Genomic DNA, 23,686 nt, shown 5'->3' with positions numbered 1-23,686 from the left:
ATCATATCCCCCTTATGTATTATACATGGAGATCATATCCCCCCTTATGTATTATACATGGTGATCATATCCCCCCTTATGTATTATACATGGAGATCATATCCCCCCTTATGTATTATACATGGAGATCATATCCCCCCTTATGTATTATACATGGTGATCATATCCCCCTTATGTATTATACATGGAGATCATATCCCCCTTATGTATTATACATGGAGATCATATCCCCCCTTATGTATTATACATGGAGATCATATCCCCCTTATGTATTATACATGGAGATCATATCCCCCCTTATGTATTATACATGGAGATCATATCCCCCCTTATGTATTATACATGGAGATCATATCCCCCCTTATGTATTATACATGGTGATCATATCCCCCCTTAATCTCAAGTCATCACAAAATAATATCATAAGAAGGTCAGTGGTCAGTGCCTGTGTTACTTGATACTGTCTAAGGAAGAAGAATCCTGAAAACATAAGGGGAGGAATATCATTATCTAGATATACTGAGAAATGGATGGTAGGCTGGTATGAACAGGAGCCATCATCCCATGCAGTAAAGTCAGTTGGTAAACTATAAAAGAGAAAGGATGAAAAAACACCCAATATACCAAAAGGGTGTACATTGTATAGAAGCACAATAGAGTATTCCCTAGGCGAGCTCAAATAAACAGGTTAACAAACATACGGTCACATTAACTGGTGTCTTAACAAAGAATCTCACCTGGTATATGAAAAGAGAGAGAGAACTTTCCATCCTTGGAGGGACAGAGTATCCCCTAAGTAATGCCAATAGAGAATGCCCTGTGTGGGAAAGTAGTGGAACAAGCTGCAGAAATGGTATGGACTAGCTTCGGGGATGGAAGTGAGTGACAGCTGATCATGAAGTCTTCCATATAACTGAGATACGTAGATCTGGAATTGAAGTGATACACCGAAATGTTCGACTCCTTCACATTAGGTGAGTAGTAAATCCAAAGCGTTTCAGGGGGTCATACATCCCGGTCTTCATCAGGGCTTGCTGAAAAGTAGATACAGTGTATGAGGATATGATGAGGTCTTAGGGATAGTGTATGACACAGGAGCACAGCAATGTTCAGCCCTAGCCTAGATGTCAGTCACTTATTAATCCTGTCTACCCGTGGGTTAGATGTGGCTGGACACCCATAGTTGGCGGTTGTTCCTTTGTTACAGTCCGAAAATTAGCAGATCTGTCCCTGGAAATGAGTCCCAGGACACTAATCATGGTCCAGCTGAAATTCCTGCATAGGTATAATATGTTCCTATATACACGCCATTTCAGTCTGCATACTGATGTGTTCAGTACTCCCTACCCCTCCACTCTGTACACCAGGGGTCCTCAAACTTTTCAAACGGGGGGCCAGTTCACTGACCTTCACACTGTTGGGGGGCCGGACTATAGTTTGAAAACAATATGATCAAATTCCTATGAACACCGCACATATGTTATTTGTAGTGCAAAAAAACAGGAAAAACAATACAATATTTAAAATGCACTGTACACTGTAACACACTGGACACCACAATGAACTGTACTCTGTTATGCACTGGACACCGCAATGCACTGTACACTGTAACGCACTGGACACCACAATGCACTGTACTCTGTAACGCACTGGACACCGCAATGCACTGTACTCTGTAACGCACTGGACACCACAATGCACTGTACTCTGTTATGCACTGGACACCGCAATGCACTGTACACTGTAACGCACTGGACACCACAATGCACTGTACTCTGTAACGCACTGGACACCGCAATGCACTGTACACTGTAACGCACTGGACACCACAATGCACTGTACACTGTAACGCACTGGACACCCTAATGCACTGTACACTGTAACACACTGGACACCGCAATGCACTGTACACTGTAACACACTGGACACCACAATGCACTGTACTCTGTAACACACTGGACACCACAATGCACTGTACACTGTAACACACTGGACACCACAATGCACTGTACACTGTAACACACTGGACACCACAATGCACTGTACACTGTAACACACTGGACACCACAATGCACTGTACACTGTAACACACTGGACACCACAATGCACTGTACACTGTAATGCACTGGACACCCTAATGCACTGTACTCTGTAACACACTGGACACCGCAATGCACTGTACACTGTAATGCACTGGACATCCTAATGCACTGTACTCTGTAACACACTGGACACCGCAATGCACTGTACACTGTAATGCACTGGACACCTCAATGCACTGGACACCCTAATGCACTGTACTCTGTAACACACTGGACACCACAATGCACTGTACACTGTAACGCACTGGACACCGCAATGCACTGTATACCTAACTCACTGGACACCTCAATGCACCGTACACTGTAACACACTGGACACCACAATGCACTGTACCTGGTGCCTGGTGTGCTTTCCTGTTGCTCTTCTTGCTTCAGTGGGTGAAATCAGGGGGATTCCAGGCTATCGCTCGCTGGGTCCTGGCGGCTGAGGCACTGTGCTAGACATTCAATACTGCACACAACCTCATACTGCACACTGTGCTGTCTCTTCTATACTGCACACTGTGCTGTCTGTTCTATACTGCACACTACTTCACTCTGCACACTGTGCTATATCCCTTATACCAGGGGTGGGCAACTGTGGCCCTCCAGCTGTTTGTGAACTACAAGTCCCATCATGCCTCTGCCTTTGGGAGTCATTTTTGTAACTGTCAGTTTTGCAATGCCTCATGGGACTTGTAGTTCTACAGCAGCTGGAAGGCCACATTTGCCCACCCCTGCCCTATACTAAACATGGCTTCACTCTGTACACTGTGCTGTCTCTTCTCTACTAAACATGGCTTCACACTGTACACTGTGCTGTCTCTTCTATACTGCACACGGCTTCACTCTGTACACTGTGCTGTCTCTTCTCTACTAAACATGGCTTCACTCTGTACACTGTGCTGTCTCTTTTGTGCTGCACACCGATTAACTCTGTACACTGTGCTGTCTTGTTTATACCACACACTGCCTCATTTCGTACACTGTGCTCTCTTTTCTGTACTGCACACTGCTTGACTCTGTACACTGTGCTGTACATGCCTTACTGCAGAGCTCTCCTTTCTGTGCACTGTGCTGTACATGCTATACACAACATGCCTCCAAGCTGAACACTCTGCTGTATGTTATATAGTCCACATGTATCCTTTCTCCATCTAAGGCACAGTATAAGCCCTATCATTATATGTCGTCCTCTCTCAATTTCAGCACACTGCAAATTGCACTCATTGTCATGGACTCTTCTGTACCCAAAGGGCACATTTCTGCTAATAAGCATTGGTAATATTGTTTCAGTGTATAGTTTGTAATTACATATGTACAAAGAGGCAGCAATCAGCTCTCCAACTGTGTAGTGCAAACCATGTAAAACTATAAAGTCAGTATTAGCACAGGAAAACATAACGGTGCACAATAGCTAACAGCTGTATGAGGAAACCTTAATTAAAGAGTACCTCTCATGGGAAAGAAATGTCTGTAAAGGTAAAGCATTGGACTCCTTACTTGTTAAGTATGTAGGACTTAGAGTTCTGACTTTACTGGCTGAATGCTTGTTCCAGGTCAGTGGCTTAAAGTCTTGACACCCTTGACAGCCAGGAAAGTTGCATCTTCAGAAGAAGTTTAGCAGCAGCAGCCCAAATTTCTATATTGTGATCGGTGTCCTTTATATAAATGGGGTCAAAATGGCAGAATTTCCACTACGGATTACACTGAAGAATTACAAACAATGCAACAAAGTAATCAAACGGGGTCAGGATCCTGGTGAGACGTCTGTGGTGAGCGTGGGTCTGGAAGACAAGCAGATCAGCTAATCCGGTGATCGCATCAGTTACAGGTAGCCAAGCTCAATAAACACAGCCAAGGCCAAAATAACAGATCTTGGAGAGAAGCCATGTGAATGCAAAAAAAAAAAAAAAAAAAAAATAGACAAATCTTTACTGCAAGAAAGTCACAGAGCTGAGACTTATCAGAACAAAGAATGAATAGAACAGTGAGATTTTTACAGTGAAAAGTAATGGTCGCTGTGCCATAGTACAATCAAAGGCAAGAGGTATGCATCATCCAACAGAGTAACAGAAAATAAATGCCAGGACAAGGTTATTTCTGATTGGCCAAGGTTAGCCATCGTTCATCACTGCGTTCCTTTTTCTCTAAATAAAGCATTATGGTCCCTCTATAATTTATGGTCCCTCTACATTTTTACAGTGCATGACACTGGTAAGTGTACCCATAGTACAATCAAAGGCAACAGGGACTCTTCATCCAACAGAGTAGCAGAATGTAAATGCCAGGACAAGGTTATTTCTGATTGGCCGAGGTTAGCCACCGTACAACACTGCATTCCTTTTTCCACTAAGTAAAGCGTTATGGTTCTTCTATAATTTCGTGGACCCTGTATAATTTCGTGGTTCCTCTTTATTTTTACAGTTAATAAGCATGGTAACTGTACCCATAGTACAATCAAAGGCAAGAGGTATGCATCATCCAACAGAGCAGCAGAATGTAAATGCCAGGCCAAGGTTATTTCTGATTGGCCAAGGTTAGCGATCGTACATCACTGCATTCTTTTTTCTCTAAATAAAGCATTATGGACCCTCTATAAGTTATGGTCCCTCTACCTTTTTACAGTACATGATACTGGTAAATGTACCCACAGTACAATCAAAGGCAAGAGGTATACATCATCCATCAGAGTAGCAGAATCACCAGGACAAGGTTATTTCTGATTGGCCAAGGTTAGCCACCATACATCACAGCGTTCCTTTTTCTCTAAATAAAGCGTTATGGTCCCTCTATCTTTTTATGGTTCCTTTATAAGTTATAGTCCCTCTACATTTTTACAGTGCATGATAATGGTAAGTGTACCCATAGTACAATCAAAGGCAAGAGGTATGCATCATCCAACAGAGTAGCAGAATGTAAATGCCAAGGCAAGGTTATTTTTGATTGGCCGAGGTTAGCCACCGTTCTTCACTGCATTCCTTTTTCTCTAAATAAAGCGTTGTGGTCCCGCTATATTTTGAATTTTCATGATAACGGTAAGCGTACCCACAGTACTATCAAAGGCAAGAGGTGCACATCATCCAACAGAGTAGCAGAATGTAACCACTAGAACAAGGTTATTTCTGATTGGCCAAGATTAGCCACCATACTATAAAGCTAAAAGTTACCACTCATCCTTCCCCTCCCCATTCCTGAATGCCTGTTTTTTTTCTGGGTTTTTATTTTTCAGCTGAACGGAAATTTTTTTCATTGCAATATTGCTCTGCAATCAGTCGGGCATTTGGCTCTTGAAATCAGCATGTCCCCATGTTGCACTAGGTGAATTTGATAGGCAGTCCCACCTATCAAACTCAGCATGCCAGGTTAAAACCGCAAAACAAGTCATGACGACCGTGGCATGTATACAATCCTCTCCGGTTGTCTACTTGTAGGTAGGTGGTTGGGGGGGCAATAAAAACACATTCCCAACCATGGGAAAGAAGCCTAAAGGAAACCTGTACTGAAAAAAAAATATGAAGCCTACCTTTGTTGACCAATACTGGAAATGCCAGTTGCTTAGCCTTCATGTTGATCCTTTGGCTTCAGTACTTTCTGAGTCACTGACATAGAACAAGTGTGGATATGAGCTGCTCTGAATGCAGTCTGACATGTGTTGCTGCATGCTTGGTCCAGAACTGTGACAAAGTATTATTGTCAGAGACAGCCATGCAGCCGGCATGTGCACAAGGACATCAGCAGCGGCAGCTGATATATTTCTTTAGGTGAAAGTATCCTCCAAGCCCATCTCCAGCCAAAACAAGATCAGAACCTACCTTCTCAAACAAACTTGGTTGCATCACAATCATTTTCAAACTGCCGGAGTAGTTTAAAGTGATGCTAAATACAAACTGTTTAATTTACATTGTTCCTTCTCTTTCTGTACAGGCGAAACTCGAAAAATTAGAATATCGTGCAAAAGTTTATTTATTTCAGTAATGCAACTTAAAAGGTGAAACTAATATATGAGATAGACTCATTACATGCAAAGAAAGATAGTTCAAGCCGTGATTTGTCATAATTGTGATGATTATGGCTTACAGCTCATGAAAACCCCAAATCCACAATCTCAGAAAATGAGAATATTGTGAAAAGGTGCAATATTCTCGTCTCAAAGTGTCCCACTCTAATCAGCCAATTAAGCCATAACACCTGCAAAGGGTTCCTGAGCCTTTAAATGGTCTCTCAGTCTGGTTCAGTAGGAATCACAATCATGGGAAAGACTGCTGACCTGACAGTTGTGCAGAAAACCATCATTGACACCCTCCATAAGGAGGGAAAGCCTCAGAAAGTAATTGCAAAAGAAGTTGGATGTCCCCAAAGTGCTGTATCAAAGCACATTAATAGAAAGTTATGTGGAAGGGAAAGTGTGGAAGAAAATGGTGCACAAGCAGCAGGGATGATCGCAGCCTGGAGAGGATTGTCAGGAAAAGGCCATTCAAAAGTGTTGGGGACTTTCACAAGGAGTGGACTGAGGCTGGAGTCAGTGCATCAAGAGCCACCACACACAGACGGATCCTGGACATGGGCTTCAAATGTCGTATTCCTCTTGTCAAGCCGCTCCTGAACAACAAACAACATCAGAAGCGTCTTACCTGGGCTAAAGAAAAACAGACCTGGTCTGTTGCTCAATGGTCCAAAGTCCTCTTTTCTGATGAGAGCAACTTTTGCATCTCATTTGGAAACCAAGGACCCAGACTATGGAGGAAGAATGGAGAGGCACACACTGCAAGATGCTTGAAGTCCAGTGTGAAGTTTCCACAGTCTGTGTTGATTTGGGGAGCCATGTCATCTGCTGGTGTTGGTCCACTGTGCTTCATTAAGTCCAGGGTCAACGTAGCCGTCTACCAGGAGATTTTGGAGCACTTCATGCTTCCTTCCACAGACAAGCTTTATGGGGATGCTGACTTCATTTTCCAGCAGGACTTGGCACCTGCCCACACTGCCAAAAGCACCAAAACCTGGTTCAATGACCGTGGGATTACTGTGCTTGATTGGCCAGCAAACTCGCCTGACCTGAACCCCATAGAGAATCTATGGGGCATTGCCAAAAGAAAGATGAGAGACATGAGACCGAACAATGCAGAAGAGCTGAAGGCCACTATTGAAGCATCCTGGTCTTCCATAACACCTCAGCAGTGCCACAGGCTGATAGCTTCCATGTCATGCCGCATTGAGGCAGTAATTGCTGCAAAAGGGGCCCAAACCAAGTACTGAGTACATATGCATGCTTATACTTTTCAGAGGTCCGATATTGTTCTATGTACAATCCTTGTTTTATTGATTGCATGTAATATTCTAATTTTCTGAGATTGTGGATTTGGGGTTTTCATGAGCTGTAAGCCATAATCATCACAATTATGACAAATCACGGCTTGAACTATCTTGCTTTGCATGTAATGAGTCTATCTCATATATTAGTTTCACTTTTTAAGTTGCATTACTGAAATAAATGAACTTTTGCACGATATTCTAATTTTTTGAGTTTCACCTGTATGTGGATGATGGCACTGTAATTATTTTAATTTAAAAAAAACCTATAAGTACATTTTTCCTAATCAATATAAAGCTGTCACATGACCCAGCTCTTTCCCAGCCTGTCTGTGTGGAAACAGTGATTGGAGGAGCTTCTAGTCCTCTGCTACTGGTCACATGTTCAAAGTAAAAAAAACAAAAAAACTGCCTTTGGGATACAGAGTAAAAATAAATGATTAATATCAATAAACTGTTTTAAATTGTCATACAGATACAGTGCTTGAAAAAGTATTCATACCCCTTGAAATATTCCACATTTTTTTATGTTATAATCAAAAATGTAAATGTATTTTATTGGAATTTTATGTGATAGACCAACACAAAGTGGCACATAATTGTGAAGTGGAAGGAAAATGATAAATGGTTTTCAAATCTTTTTATAAATAAATCTGTGAAAAGTGTGGCGTGCATTTGTATTCAGCCCCCCGGAGTGAAAACTCTGTAGAACCACCTTTCGCTGCAATTACAGCTGCAAGTGTTTTTGGGGTTGTCTCTACCAGCTTTGCATGGTTGGTAGAGACATGCAGTGTCATGTTACAACATGACAACGGTCATGGTTGTAATATGGCAAACTGTGGAAAATTTCGAGGGGTATGAATACTTTTTCAAGGCACTGTATATATTTGAAATCAAATCTTTATTATTTTTTGGAATTAACATGGTGTGGGCGCATTTCTGCCAGTCACAGTCTGTGTTACGCCCTTCCAGTCTGTGTCTTAGAATAACAAGGAGGTGAAGCCTTCATCAATCAAGATGTAATACCCCACCCCGTTGTATTTAGCTGGTTAGTGGGCATAGAGAAAGAAGGGGGAATGGACTGTCATTTACCAATGTGTATATGCCCACATGTGTGACTCTATAGTCACATGGGTTACTCAGATGTGAAAGGGAGGAAATGGTCAGCATAGAAACTCACTGAAAACTGAGCATGTGCAGAGCTGCCAACACTGCTTTGCAAAATCCCCAACTTCATTGGGGACATGGACAGAAGGGGGGAGATAGAGAACAGTAGGATCAACCAGGTTTTTTGCAGAATACAGAAAACAAATCCCATAGTGTCTAAGTGAGTATGAACAGCATGTAATACAGCATTTATTGATGTTTTTTGATGTAGGTTTAATGATAACCCACAATTTCTTTTTCCTTTCAGTTAAAAAGGCCCCTGATGGCTCGGTCATTGCCAATGGCTATTGCGATTTCTGTCTAGGAGGAGCCAAAAAGACAGGTTGTCCAGAAGACCTCATCTCCTGTGCAGACTGTGGACGTTCTGGTAAAATATGACATAATTTCTGTCAAGATCATGTCTAAAATAGTATTTCTGCTTGAGCAGCCTTAAAGGGTGACTCCAATTTTATGGGGAAACAAACAGAAAAAAAAATATCATAATTGCTACACAAGTGATAGTGTAACTGAATGTTATTAAAAGTGACCTTTCCTTTTCAATCTGCAGCTCTGTAATTTTCTGTAAAATGAAATATGACTTCCTGGTGGTGTTCTGTACTTCGATGATGTACAGAACGCCCCCCCAGAAATGTAATTTCCTGCTTCTGTGATTGGCTCACTGATTACTAACATACAAGTCAGATTTTGGGTATCCTCTGCAACAAAAATGTCATTTTTGGTAAGATAATCCAAAGGGAAATCACGTTTAAAGGGATACAGAGTCTGCCAATTTCCTCATTAGAACCCTGGAAGTGCAGCAGCTGATTGATAATTAGGGTTGCACCGATATCGGTATCAGTGCCGATACTAGACATTTACATGAGTACTCATACACGTGCAAATGCTCCAATACCTGTGTGGTGCGATTTAAGTCCATACAAAATGAATGGGCTCAACTTGCACTGCAAAGAACTGCATGTGATTTGAACAGAAATGCGGTGCAATTCATGTCCGAATAACATGCGGTTTCCCCATGGGTGCAGTGCGATTTGCAATGCAATTTGAGCTATTCATTTTATATGGGCTCAAATCGCACTGCAAAGGTATCGGTAATCAGTATCGGCGAGAACGTGAGCACAAGTCACAGTACTTGTCCTCACCGATAAAAAAAACGGTATAGCGCAACCCTATTGATAATTATAAAATCATTCTCATTCACTCTGCAGACCTTCACTTGCTCTGGAGAGTCTACCTTCCATACTCCCTAACACTCATGAATGTGAGAGCTTCTCACACAGGGTTTGCGGTTGCTAGGACGCTGGCAGCTGCCGGCTTCCCAGCAACCAATGACTCATCCCTGGCCGCTTTCAGCAGCCAGGTATGAGATTCCCCAGCCTATAGCTATATGTACACAAAGGAGCAGAGGATGCTTGCTGACATAATACTCTAAATATGGCAATGGCTATTTTTTTGGAAATGACAGGAATCTCCCAATTGGCAGCTGGATGGGACTGTGCCATTGGCTGCTATAACACACCTTAACAACCAATGATGCTGTGCTTCCAAGAGCTGAACATGCACTGGGGACAGGAGTGTCCATGGTGTGAACGCTTTGACCTCCTTGCTGCCCTCCACCATGCCTCTGATAGTTTTATGTACCTGTCTCAGTCAGGTACTTGAATTTGTCGTAAGCAGCAGCATTTGTCATGCCGAGTCACACCAGGATTCTATAGAGTGGCATAGGCACAAAGTGGGTCAAAATGGACAGAAGGGTGCTGACTGGCTACATAACTGAAATAACACAAGACATGTATACCTCTTACAGGTGGAATATTACTTGGATTTAGACTACAGACTTTGAACACTCTGATATAGGAGTTATGTAGACAAAGAAAGATCCAACAAGAGTCAAGATCATATGTACAGAGTGTTCCATTAGAAATGAAAGGCCTGTTTCTCATGGGCTTCAGCTTGTATAAGGGCAGTGTGAACAGCAAGCTTTGCTGATGTGTTTAAAGTACACTATATTGTCAAAGGTTTTGAGGCACCCCTCCAAATCATTGGATTCAGGTGTTCCAATCACCTCCATGGCCACAGGTGTATAAAATCATCACCTAGGCATGCAGACTGCTTCTACAAACATTTGTGAAAGAATGGGTCGCTCTTAGGAGCTGAGTGACTCCAAGCGTCGTCCCGTGATAGGTTGCCACCTGTGCAATAAGTCCATCCATGACATTTCCTTGATACTAAATATTCCACGGTCAACTGTTAGTTTTATTATAACAAAGTGGAAGCAACTGGGAAGAACAGCAACCCAGCCAGGGAGTGGTAGGCCACGTAAAATGACAGAGCGGGGTTAGCGCATGCTGAAGCACACAGTGCGCAGAAGTCTCCAACTGTCTGCAGAGTCAATAGCTAAAGACCTCCAAGGCCTTCAGATTAGCACAACAGTGTGTAGAGAGCTTCATGGAATGCGTTTCCATTTCAGAGTTTCCATTTCCAAGCCTTACATCCCCAAGTGCAGCGCAAAGCGTCAGATGCAGTGGTGTAAAGCACGCCGCCACTGAACTCTAGAACAGTGGAGACCTGTTCTCTGGAGTAACGAATCACGCTTCTCTGTCTGGCAATCTGATGGACGTGTCTGGGTTTTGTGGTTGCCAGAAGAATGTTACTTGCCTGACTGCATTGTGCCAAGTGAAAGTTTTGTGGAGGGGGGATTATGGTGTGGGGTTGTTATTCAGGGGTTGGGCTTGGCCCCTTAGTTCTAGTTCCAGTGAAGGGAACTCTTAAGGCGTCAGCATACCAAGACATTTTGAACAATTTCATGCTCCCAACTTTGTGGGAAGAGTTTGGGGATGGCCCTTTCCTGTTCCAACATGACTGCGCACCTGTGTACAAAGCAAGGTCCATAAAGACATGGATGAGCAAGTTTGGGGTGGAGGAACTTGACTGGCCTGCACAGAGTCCTGACCTCAACCCCATAGAACACCTTTGGGATGAATTAGAGCGGAGACTGTGAGCCAGGCCTTCTCATCCGACATCAGTGCCTGACCTCACAAATGTGCTTCTGGAAAAATGGTCAAACCTTCCCATAGACACCCTCCTAAACCTTGTGGACGGCCTTCCCAGAAGATTTGAAGCTGTTTTAGCTGCAAAGGGCGGGGCCAACTCAATATTGAACCCTACGGACTAAGACTGGGATGCCATTAAAGGTCATGTACGTGTAAAGGCAGGCATCCCAATACTTTTGGCAAAGTATTGCCAAAAGTATTGGGATAATAGAGTACTATTGTAAATAGAGTACTATTAAACTCCAGTTTGTAAATGTTGAATACAGATCCTAATAGGAGTGTTGATTGCAACTTTAAACAAGCTGCTGGCAGGCTTCAGCACTTATTGAAGCTTGTTAAAAACCTGCCGAAGCCTGCTAACAGCTTGCTTAAAGTGCCAGTCAATACTCCCATTAGGATCTGTGTTCAACATTTACAAACTGGCATTGAATGGTACTTTAAAAACTTCAACAAAGTTCGCTGAAAGCTCAGCAAATGCTATGTCAAAGCTTGCTTTTCATACTGTTCTTATACAAACTGAAGCCCATGTGATATAGGCATAAGTACACTTATTTGTAGATTCATCGAAGTTCTGTTCCTGAATCATAATACCTTCGATCACCACAATTATATTATCTATATATACATTCCAGTGTATTTCGCTTCCTTGACTTTTGAGTACTTCCTATTTGGACCATAAACATCTTTACAGTTCCCAGCTTGGCTTCATTGGTACTGTATATACCCGGGCACACTGCTCCTGATCAGAGGATATATCAGGCTTTGTCAATCCAAAGAGACATTGGGACAGTCTCAAAAGATGAAAGTCCAGGCAGTATTGCTCAAGATGATAGGGTTAGTAAAATATTGCTAGCACAGATCCTGTTAGCCAATACCAGGGAGCTGCAGCAGCTGGTGGTATAAATCCTAAATTTATCTACATGCATTCCTGCAACAGGGCAAGTTGAGCTTTTGCCTGGCTTTCCACAGATCGTATAGAACAGTGGTCTGTAAACTGTGGCTGGGGGCTGGATGCGGTCCTTTGCTTGCCTTTATTCAGCCCGTGGGGCACTATTCCTCCCACAGATACAAAGCATTATTCCTTCCACTGACACCAACAGTAGGGCATAATTCGTGCCACTGATACCAACAATGGGGCACTATTCTTCCCACTGACACCAACAAGTTACTATTCCTCCTATTGACACCAACAACAGGGCACTATTACTTCTACTGACACCAATGACAGGGCACTATTACTTCTACTGACACCGACAGGGCACTATTACTTCTACTGACACCAATGACAGGGCACTATTCCTCCCACTGACACCAATGATGAGGCACTATTTCTCCCACTGACACCAATGATGAGGCACTCTTTCTCCCACTGACACCAATGATGAGGCACTATTTCTCCCACTGACACCAATGATGAGGCACTGTTCAGCACTGACACTAACAATGGGACACTATCCTTCCACTGACAACAACTACAGTGCACTACCTCTCCCACAGACATCAATGATGGGGCACTATTCTTCCCACCAATACTAATGATGGGGCACCATTCCTCCCGCTGATAACAATGACGGGGCATTTTCCACTCCCACTGACCACAGTCCAGCCCCCTCAAATCTGAAGGACAGTAAACTGGCGCTTTGTTTGGAAAGTTTGGAGACCTTGTGTAGAAGCATGTTGGTGGCCATACAAGATAGACCTCACCAGTGTGGTAATGTACATGATAGCTGATTAACACAGATCAGATTAATCTGAGGAATGATCTCACCAGTCTTCTGCTACCCCTTTACTAGGCAAGGAGGTGAACAAAACTGTTTTACCTCACTGCAATAGATACAGGTCCAGTCACCTACATTATGGTGCTTTTTGGCAGAGCTGTGTAAGTATCAGGGTTGCATGGACAGCAATCTTTTGACAGATGAATTGTTTTCCATGTATGCATTCAAGTTGTGTATATTGCTGACCTCCTGTTAAATATGCTGTTTGCAAGACTCTATCTGGCTTCCGTATGTTGAGTTACTGACCTGGAATTAGCATGCAGAAACTACATTTTGGCAAAACTCCTACAACCTGCATGTTTACTTTGAGTTGCTGCCTCAGGAAGCATGTATTCCACTGGTTCAGCACAGCAGCCAGGAAGCTAGCATTTTCTGAAAAAGAGGTCAGAAATGGCAGCCTTCATATTTCTCTCAGCACAGGTTTTCTTTTACGTCCTTTGTGCTGCTGTTATAATCCTCTCTTCCTGCAGGTCACCCCTCATGTCTACAATTCACCGTCAACATGACAGCCGCTGTTAGGACTTATCGCTGGCAGTGTATTGAATGCAAGTCCTGTATCCTTTGTGGCACTTCAGAAAATGATGTGAGTGCACCGTAATATACATGTACACTAGAGATGTCTGATATTTCTTTTCAGAATAAACCAAATGCTTGACTTTTAAATAACAGTATATGTGCATAAACGTGGGTAACCATCTTTTGTTGGTATACATGTGGGTTCTTGTATTTGTTTCTCGTGCATGTATGGACAGCTTGTCTTTTTTGCAAACATCAAGAAGGTGGGATTGACTGTACATTTTTTTAAGCATATGCATGAAATGTTATCTGATTTTCACCACATTTTTGATTAGTGACTCTTCACCAAAGCTTCTTTAGGGAAGACATGAATAAAGTGTTGAAAAACTTCCCATAAGAAATGCCATGTGTAGTAAAAGTCTGGTTTTGAAGACCTGGTCCTGTCAAACATGAAGGCCAATATCACCATGGCAAAGACTGCCTGACCGAATGTCATCTCATTCCTTGGCCTACACTATCTCATTCCTCGGCCAGCACTTTCCCATTCCTGATCCAATAGCATCTCATTCCTTGGTCTACACCATCTCATTCCTTGGTCAGTACTATCTCATTCCTGGTCCAATACCACCTCATTCCTTGGCCTATAACCATCTCATTCCTTAGCCAATATCATCTCCTTTCTTGGCCTATCCCCTTTCATTCTTTGGTCAACACCATCTCCTCCATGGCCTACACTATCTCATTCCTTGGCCAATACCATATCATTCTTTGAGCTACACATCTCATTCCTTGGCCTACACCATCTTATTTCTTAGCCAATACCATCTAATATCTTGGCCTCTTCCATCTCATTGTTTGGTCAACACCGTCTCATTCCTTGGCCAATACCATCTTGTTCTTTGGACTACACCATCTCATTCATTGGCCTACACCATCTCATTCTTTGGCCTATACAATCTTATTCCTTAACCAATACCATCTAATTTCTTGGCCTCTACCAGCTAATTCTTTGGTTGACACCATCTCATTCCTTAGTCAATACTATCTCATTCCTTGGCCTACACTATCTCATTCCTTGGCCAATACTATCTTATTTCATCAGTTCATTCCTTTGCGAATACCAGCTCATTCTTTGGCCTACACTATCTCATTCCTTGGCCTACACTATCTCATTTCTTGTCCAATACTATCTCATTCCTTAGCCTACACCATCTCATTCCTTGACCTACCCCATCTCATTTCTTAACCAATACTACAGTATCTCATTCCTTGGCCTACAACATCTCATTCCTTGGTCTATCCCATATCATTCCTTGATCTACACCATCTCATTCCTTGCCCTAAGCCATCTCATCCCTTGGCCTACCCCATCTTATTCCTTGGCCTGCACCATCTCATTCCTTGGCCTACATCATGTCATTCCTTGGCATACATCATCTCATTCCTTGCCCTATACCATGTATTTCCTTGTTTCTGAGATATATTGTATTTCCATGGTAGTGTTATGCTGTGTGAACAAGAACACATATCAGATATATAGTGGGATTTCCTTTATTTGACTGCAAAAGTAAAAATTCACTTTAAAGTGATACTAAAGGTTATTTTTGTTCCTTTAGAATAAAAAAGATGTTTTACTTACCTGCTTTGTGCAATGATGCTGCACAAAGCGGTCGCTTATCTTCTCCACTGGGAGTCCCCCACCGGCACTGTCTGCTTCTCCCTGCTCCAGGTGCCTCCTCAGCAAGGCAGATGCTATGGGGCACCTCCCTTGCCGGGCTGTGTGCATCCATAGACAAACAGCACTAGTAAGCCACCCCCCACCCCCTTGTAACAGGAGTTTGACTGACAGCAGTAGGAGCCTATGGCTCACTGCTCTCAGTGTCCCCTGTAAGAATAGGAAGTGAGGGGAGACAGTGCTGAAGTGGTGACAGGAGTCAGGTAAGTGTTTAGGGAGAGAGATGTTGAAACAGATAGTGGGATCTTTTTACATCAATGCAGGAAACACATTAAGGCAAAAACATTTTCAACTTTTGAACCACCTTAACTGATTCTGTACCTCTTCCAGGTACAGGGTGTGCATGTGCGCTGCCGCCAGCCACCGACTCCCGCTGTATTCAGCAGGTCCCGGTCAATGATTCATGGCCAGAGCCTACTGATCAGCTGTGTCCAATCACAGCCCAGAGCCCTGTGTTGACAATCAACACAGAGCTCTGTACAGAGGGAACAAACTCTCCCCTCTTTAGTAAAAATCAGCACATAAAGCACACATTACACATTGTTAGGCACACATTTAACCCCTTGATTACCTGAGATGTTAACCCCTTCACAGCCAGTGTTATTAGTACAGTGACCTTGTATAGTATTATCATTGCTCACTGTATCAATGTGTGATGTCAGTTAGTCAGTTCCCACCCAGTGTCAGTTACTGTCAGATTGCCCTCTGCACTAACACAGTCCTGTTATAAGTCGCTGATCACTACCATTAGTAGTATAGAAAGAAAATAGAGAATTAAAAACTCCAGTATATTTACTATCGTTTGTAGATGCTATAACTTTTATGCAAACCAATCAATTATTGGAATTTTTTTTTTACAAAGACATGTAGCAGAATACATTTTGGCCTAAATTTAAGAAGAAATTAGATTGTAAAAAGAAATGTTTTATATATGTTTTATAACAGAAAGTAAAAAATATTGTTTTTTTTTTCAAAATGTCTTTTTTCATTTATATCATAAGCGCTGAGCAAACTGTAGGTGCTATATAAATCCTGTATAATAATATTAATAATAATATCATAAAAAAATTAAAAAAAAACCCAGTGGTGATCAAATACCGCCAAAAGAAGGCTCTGTTTGTGTGAACAAAACAATATAAATTTTCTTTGGGTGCAACGTTGCATGACTGCAGAGTTACCAGTTAAAGTAGTGCAGTGCAGAATAGTAAAAAATGGCCTGGTCATGAAGGGGGTAAAACCTTCTGGAGCTCAAGTGGTTAAACCCCCTGGGGCTTCCATTCTGTGGATATAGATTTCGTCTACTTTTGGACACTTTTGTTGACCAAGGTCGGTTTGAGATTATATTTCTCACATTTTTATTTTTTTTTTCCTTTCTTTGAGTAAATGTGAATGTATGGTGCACCATAAATGCATGGCAACTACGTGATAAAAACAACTGGAGTGCCCGCTTTTAGAAGTCCTGAGAAATGCGGACTAATATTGCAGCAAATTTTCTGGGATTACCTGAAAATTATCTTTTTTCTTGGAAAAAAAGAAAAAGCCTGAAATGTAAAGATTTCACTCAGAGTGCCGGCATTATCATAAGTATTCCATTTGTGACACTTGTTTTCAAGGGATGGCAATGTACAATTCTCAGTACAAGTGCTGGAGCTCTGCATAATAAGACGAGATCTTTCCTGATAGCGGCATTATTTTTCCCAGACTATATACCTATTGCTTTTTGTATTTTCTTTGCAAGGCAGAGAACATCACGTTCCATGTCCAGCCCGGCGTTTACTGCAGACATCCGATATGTCGCTGCAAACTAGTTATGAAAGAATGAAATGCATTAACCCTTTCCTTTCTTCCTAGGACCAGCTGCTTTTCTGCGATGACTGCGACCGAGGGTATCATATGTATTGCCTGAGCCCCCCAATGTCCGAGCCCCCAGAAGGTTGGTGACTGAGCCCTGTGTGCTGATGTACAGTTTTCTGTCTCTTGTTTTATTATCAGGCTTGCAGTGCACTATCTGCTTTATGCCTTTTGTGTAAAGATATCTTGTCATTAAGCTGTTTGAGCCTTTAGGACATTTTCCTTTTATGCTTTTGTATTCCTTATTTCCTTGCTGTGCCTGCAAGACATCCTTGTGCCGTGAAGGGCTGACTGCTTGTAGCTAGTGAGAATTAAGTGAAATCTGGCTCCTTGCCTACAGGAATAAGGGATTATGGGAAAGAATTCATCCTTACCTAGCAGCCATGTTGGTACTCCAATGTTACCAGTTTCGGAAGGGCGGCTGTGATTGTGGCTGCTTCCTACTACTGTAACATTCTATGGAATCTATGCACATCGACTGCATTGCTGCATTGACTAAGGCCAGCCATCGATGGATCGAAATTCGGCCAGTTCGGCAAATTTTGATCCATCTATGGGCAGGCTGGTTGTACTATCGTTCAACTCTCTTGGTGATCCATCGATGAACTTTAATTCAACCAGCCTGCTGTTTTCTTTGCACTCAATCACAGTCCGCAGTGATCATTGTATTTTGATGGTTGGGAAACCTCCCACTGTGAGAATACAAAAGCTCCACGGGAGGGATTTACCCATCAACACTCAATGTGTTAATGGGGGAATCAAGCAATTTCTTTCCTGTAACCCATGGTTGCAAGAAAGGTAATTGCTTAACCCCTTCACGCCGACGTCACAGAAATATGCGGCCTCACAGAACTGGGCTTTTTTCCGTGGGGCCACATAGTTGCGTACCTGTCTTTGTGCTGGGAGCGCGTCGCACAGCACGCTCCCAGCACAAAGCCCACGGTGTCACTGAGAGCCCCAAGTCCCGTTTTAACCATCAGGACCGCCGATTCCAGGTCACATGATCTCTGTGTGATAGCCTCTGATTGGCTATCATAGTGATCAGTCACTGTGAAGCCCGCCCCCCTTGTTTTTTTTTCTCCCTGAATGGAGGAGAGAGATACATTGTATCTCTTTCTCCTTGCAGAGAGAAAAAAAACTGTAATAAAAAAAAAAAGATAAATAAATATAAAAAAATAAAGAAAAAGTTACTTAGATCAAGGTGTGATCTAGTTCAGTGCCAGGGTTAGTGTTTGGTCAAGGTCAGGGTCAAAGGTCAGGATTTTTTATTTTTTTTTTAATTGGTATCAGTGTCATTTAGTGTCAGTGTGTTTTAGGTAAACAAAAAACTAAATTTGCACTATTGTCTCTGGGCTGTAGTACAGGTACAAACAACAAATAACATACACGTATATGGTATCGCTATGATCATCAGGAGCTGGAAAATGTCTTTTGGGTTGTTTGGTGGTAGGTTATGGTAGTAACAAGAAACACACAGCTAAGTTTTTTTTTTAAATAATTTTTTTTACTATTTTGGGCCAGTTTTCCTTCATCAGGAGATATCCATTACCATTTACCACCAAATGAAAGCCCAATTTGTCCTGGAAAAAACGCGGTATAATCCACCTGGATGTACAAAGTAGTTGTGATGATATTTACGGTTTTACTAACACATGTCAAAGTTGTAAAATTTTACTTAGGTTTTAAGATTTGTTTTATCCTTAGGCGTGAAGGGGTTAATGTACGCCCTGCTTAACCACTTCCCGTCCGGCCCATGTATATAAACGGTCAGACAGGAACAGTGCAGGGGTGGGTGGCCGTTTATAAACGTCCTCCCTGCTCGTGCACACTCCCAATCGCTGTACAGGACCTCTGTGTGAGGTCCCGATCATGTGATCACTGATCATGTGACATCATTGCTTACTACGTGTGAAATCTGTGAATGATCACAGAGGTCACATAGTACAAGGCTATTCACAATAGCCTTGTACCATGTGACAAGCTGTGACCAATCACAGCTCACACAGTATTTCTCAATGGCTGCAAGAATGCAGCCAGAGAGAAAGAGAAATTATTGATTTTACAGCCTTTATGGGTGCAAAAGCAATCAGTGTAAAAAAAAATCTTCATCACCCCCCCACAAGTAGTACAGTGTCACTATGGTGACACTGTACTGCTAGGGTGATGGTATGTTTAAAAAGAAAAACTAAATAAATAATAATATAAAAAAAAAATAAAAATGTAAAACAAAGTTTGAAAAATTACAATTTTTGGTTATAAACTAATTTGGGTTTTTTGCTTTTTTTTTTTACTAAAAAGATAGCTGAATACATTTTGGTCAAGATTTATGAAGAAAGATTATTTATTTGCAACATTTTATAAGAATAACACTTTTTTTTCTAAATTTTTGGACTTTTTCATTTATATAGCAAAAAAATAAAAATCCCAGCGGTGAATAAATACCACCAAAATAAAGTTTTATCTGTCTCCAAAAAATGGTAAAAAAATTCATATGGGTACAGTGTTGCATGACTGTGCAATTTTCATTCAAAGTGTGATAGCGCTGAAAGCTGGAAATTGGCCTGGACAGGAAGGGGGTGAAAGTGTCCGGACTGGAAGTGGTTACAGCAGAACTTCACTCACTCCATCACCATTGACTATTGTAAATACGTTTAAAAAAGAAATACCATATGTACATGTTTAAGGGCCAGTTCACAGCATAGAAACGCAGTCCAGATGCATTCCAGATTTATTTCTGCATGCGTGTTTTTGATGCATTGCAGTGCTTTTGTGATGCGTTCCAGCGCATTTTTCCCCTCTTTTTTTCTTGACCTTGAGGGCTCATTCACACCAGGTGCTGTTGGATGCAGTTGAATTTGTTTCTGACTACACTCAAACTGCGCAGACAGTCCAAAATCCAGGTTATCCTATGGACATACAGTGGGGATCGAAAGTTTGGGCACCCCAGCTAAACATTTGTATTAATGTGCATAAAGAAGCCAAGGAAAGATGGAAAAATCTCCAAAAGGCATCAAATTACAGACTAGACATTCTTATAATATGTCAACAAAAGTTAGATTTTATTTCCATCATTTACACTTTCAAAATAACAGAAAACAAAAAAATGGCGTCTGCAAAAGTTTGGGCACCCTGCAGAATTTATAGCATGCACTGCCCCCTTTGCCAAGCTGAGACCTGCCAGTGTCATGGATTGTTCTTAATCATCGTCTGGGAAGACCAGGTGATGTCAATCTCAAAGGTTTTAAATGCCCAGACTCATCTGACCTTGCCCCAACAATCAGCACCATGGGTTCTTCTAAGCAGTTGTCTAGAAAACTGAAACTGAAAATATTTGTCGCTCACAAAGCTAGAGAAGGCTCTAAGAAGATAGCAAAGCGTTTTCAGATGTCAATATCCTCTGTTCGGAATGTAATTAAGAAATGGCAGTCATCAGGAACAGTGGAAGATAAAGCAAGATCTGGAAGACCAAGAAAAATATCAGACAGAACAGCTCGCAGGATTGTGAGAAAAACAATTCAAAACCCACGTTTGACTGCACGATCCCTCCAGAAAGATCTGGCAGACACTGGAGTTGTGGTACACTATTCCACTATAAAGAGATACTTGTACAAATATGGTCTTCATGGAAGAGTCATCAGAAGAAAACCTCTTCTACGTCCTCAGCACAAAAATCATTGTTTGAACTTTGCAAATGAACATATAGACAAGCCTGATGGATTTTGGAAACAAGTTCTGTGGACGAGGTTAAAATTGAACTTTTTGGCCGGAATGAGCAAAGGTACGTTTGGAGAAGAAGGGGCACAGAATTTAATGAAAATAACCTCTGTCCAACTGTTAAGCATGGGGTTGGATCAATCATGCTTTGGGGTTGTGTTGCAGCCAGTGACACAGGGAACATCTCACGAGTAGAAGGAAAAATGGATTCAATAAAATTTCAGAAAGTTTTGGATGGTAACTTGATGCCATCTGTGAAAAAGCTGAAGTTAAAGAGAGGATGGCTTCTACAAATGGATAATGATCCTAAACACACCTCGAAATCCACAGGGGATTACATCAAGAGATGTAAACTGAAGGTTTTGCCATGGCCTTCCCAATCTCCTGACCTCAACATAATTGAAAATCTATGGATAGACCTTAAAAGAGCAGTGCGTGACAGACAGCCCAGAAATCTCAAAGAACTGGAAGACTTTTGTAAGGAAGAATGGGCAAAGATACCTCAAACAAGAATTGAAAGACTCTTGGCTGGCTACAAAAAGCGTTTACAAGCTGTGATACTTGCCAAAGGGGGCAGTACAAGATATTAACTCTGCAGGGTGCCCAAACTTTTGCAGACGCCATTTTTTTGTTTTCTGTTATTTTGAAAGTGTAAATGATGGAAATAAAATCTAACATTTGTTGACATATTATAAGAATGTCTAATCTGTAATTTGATGCCTTTTGGAGAGTTTTCCATCTTTCCTTGGCTTCTTTATGCACATTAATACAAATTTTTAGCTGGGGTGCCCAAACTTTCAATCCCCACTGTAGTTCCCACAATTGCAGTGCAGTGAAAATAAAGTACAGCATGCTGTATTTTTCCGCACCACAAAGATGCATGCAAATGCACTGCAACGCATTACAGTGCACATAGAAGCTCACGGAAAGAAAGAAGGAGTGATCTCACAAAACAAATGCAGATAGAAAACTATGCGTCAACTGCATGTAAATGCGCAAGGAAAAAACACGCAGTAGATGTGTAGTTTCTAGCGTGAATGGACCCTAAATAAGGACATGTGTGTTCCTGTGCATTTTTTATGTGTTTTACCACGTTCCAGTACATTTCAGTGCAGAAAAAATGCAGCATGTTCTACTTTTTTATTTCTGGAACTGGAATGCACTGCAACTGAGCGCCCTTGTGTGAACTGTGCCACTGGAAACCATATAACTTACTATACATGCGGTTTTGATGCAGAAATAAAGCGCACTGGACTTCATGTGGTGTGAACCGGCCCTTAAACTTTTTTTTTTTTTTTAACATTGCTTCAGTTACTTCCTGGTTTCCATGCCTAGGCAAATGATGTCATACATCCCAGCTGTCTTCAGGAGGGGAGGAGGGGTTTTCTCAGCTAAGCACACCCTCATGTCTGCATTCCTGAGCTAAGGACAGATGGATTTCAGGATGTAAATGTTACATTAATCATCTGCCCTTACCCAAGATGGCCATAGTCAGAAATGCTGGCAAGTAGATTTCTCAACAAATAAAGCATGGAGACACGGATGGATGGGGAAGTTTGCTTTGAATATTAAAAATGAATTAAATAGCACTTTCGGTTTGTGGTGCTCTGATGCAGTGTAGTCCCACTTTAACCACTTCCCATCTGCCGGGACAGACGGATATAAACGGCTGGACGGTGGCAGTGCAGGGGCGGGTTGCCGTTCATAAACGGCGCCCTCCATTTTGGATTGTGCACGCTCCCTGGGACACAGTGGAACACCGATCGTTGTACGGGACCTCTGTGTGAGGTCCCGATCATATGATCACTGATTGGCCAATCAGTGATCACATGAATAGGTGTAAGCAAGATGTCACTTCAGACATCATTGCTGACTACGTGTGAAATCTGGAAATGATCACTGAGGTCACATGGTACAAGGCTATTCACAACAATCTTGTACCATGTGACAAGCTGTGACCAATCACAGCTCTCACAGTATTTCTCAGTGGCTGCAAGAATGCAGCCAGGGAGAAGGAGAAATGATTGCTTTTACAGCCTTTATGGGTGTAAAAGCAATCAGTGTAAAAAAAAACAAAAAACAAATCTTTATCACCCCCCACAAGTAGTGCAGTGTCACCATGGTGACACTGTACTGCTAGGGTGACAGTATGTTGAAAAAAAACCCATAAATAATAATATTAACCTCTTGCCCCCCTGCCACTGTATATATACGTGTGCAGGGCGGCAGTGGAGTGCAAAATCACGTTTTAAAACGGGCTCCGCTCTCCCGACACTTTTGCGGGTAGGGGGCGCGCGCGCTCCCGCCGATCCGCGGGTGACACGATTCGATCCAGGAGGGATCAATCATTAGATTTCAGCCAGTGATTTCTGGCTGAAATCAGATGATCGGTCCCTGTCCTATCCTGTCCTGTGTTGACATTTACACAGGACAGGATATGATGTCATTCTTCTCTGCCTGGACCCATTCCGTTCCAGACAGAGA

At 42.1% G+C, this 23,686-nt stretch overlaps 1 protein-coding gene across 3 annotated transcripts in view; it reads left to right on the top strand.

Annotated features, from left to right (window-relative positions):
• Positions 1 to 23,686, top strand: part of DPF1 (double PHD fingers 1) — a 232,378-nt gene that overhangs the window by 186,421 nt on the left and 22,271 nt on the right. For all 3 annotated transcript variants that reach the window (XM_089659439.1, XM_089659437.1, XM_089659438.1), the window contains 3 exons: positions 8,806 to 8,925; positions 13,857 to 13,969; positions 17,489 to 17,570. In XM_089659439.1, coding sequence (XP_089515565.1) covers positions 8,806 to 8,925; positions 13,857 to 13,969; positions 17,489 to 17,570 — 315 coding nt within the window. The remainder of the gene's footprint in view (positions 1 to 8,805; positions 8,926 to 13,856; positions 13,970 to 17,488; positions 17,571 to 23,686) is intronic.

This window comes from Staurois parvus, unplaced genomic scaffold, assembly GCF_062004578.1.
Source record: "Staurois parvus isolate SC_StPar_1 unplaced genomic scaffold, SC_StPar_1.0 ptg001157l, whole genome shotgun sequence".
Taxonomy (NCBI): domain Eukaryota; kingdom Metazoa; phylum Chordata; class Amphibia; order Anura; family Ranidae; genus Staurois; species Staurois parvus.
The sequence above is the reverse complement of the archived record's forward strand: the minus strand, read 5'-3'. Positions and strand labels throughout refer to the sequence as shown.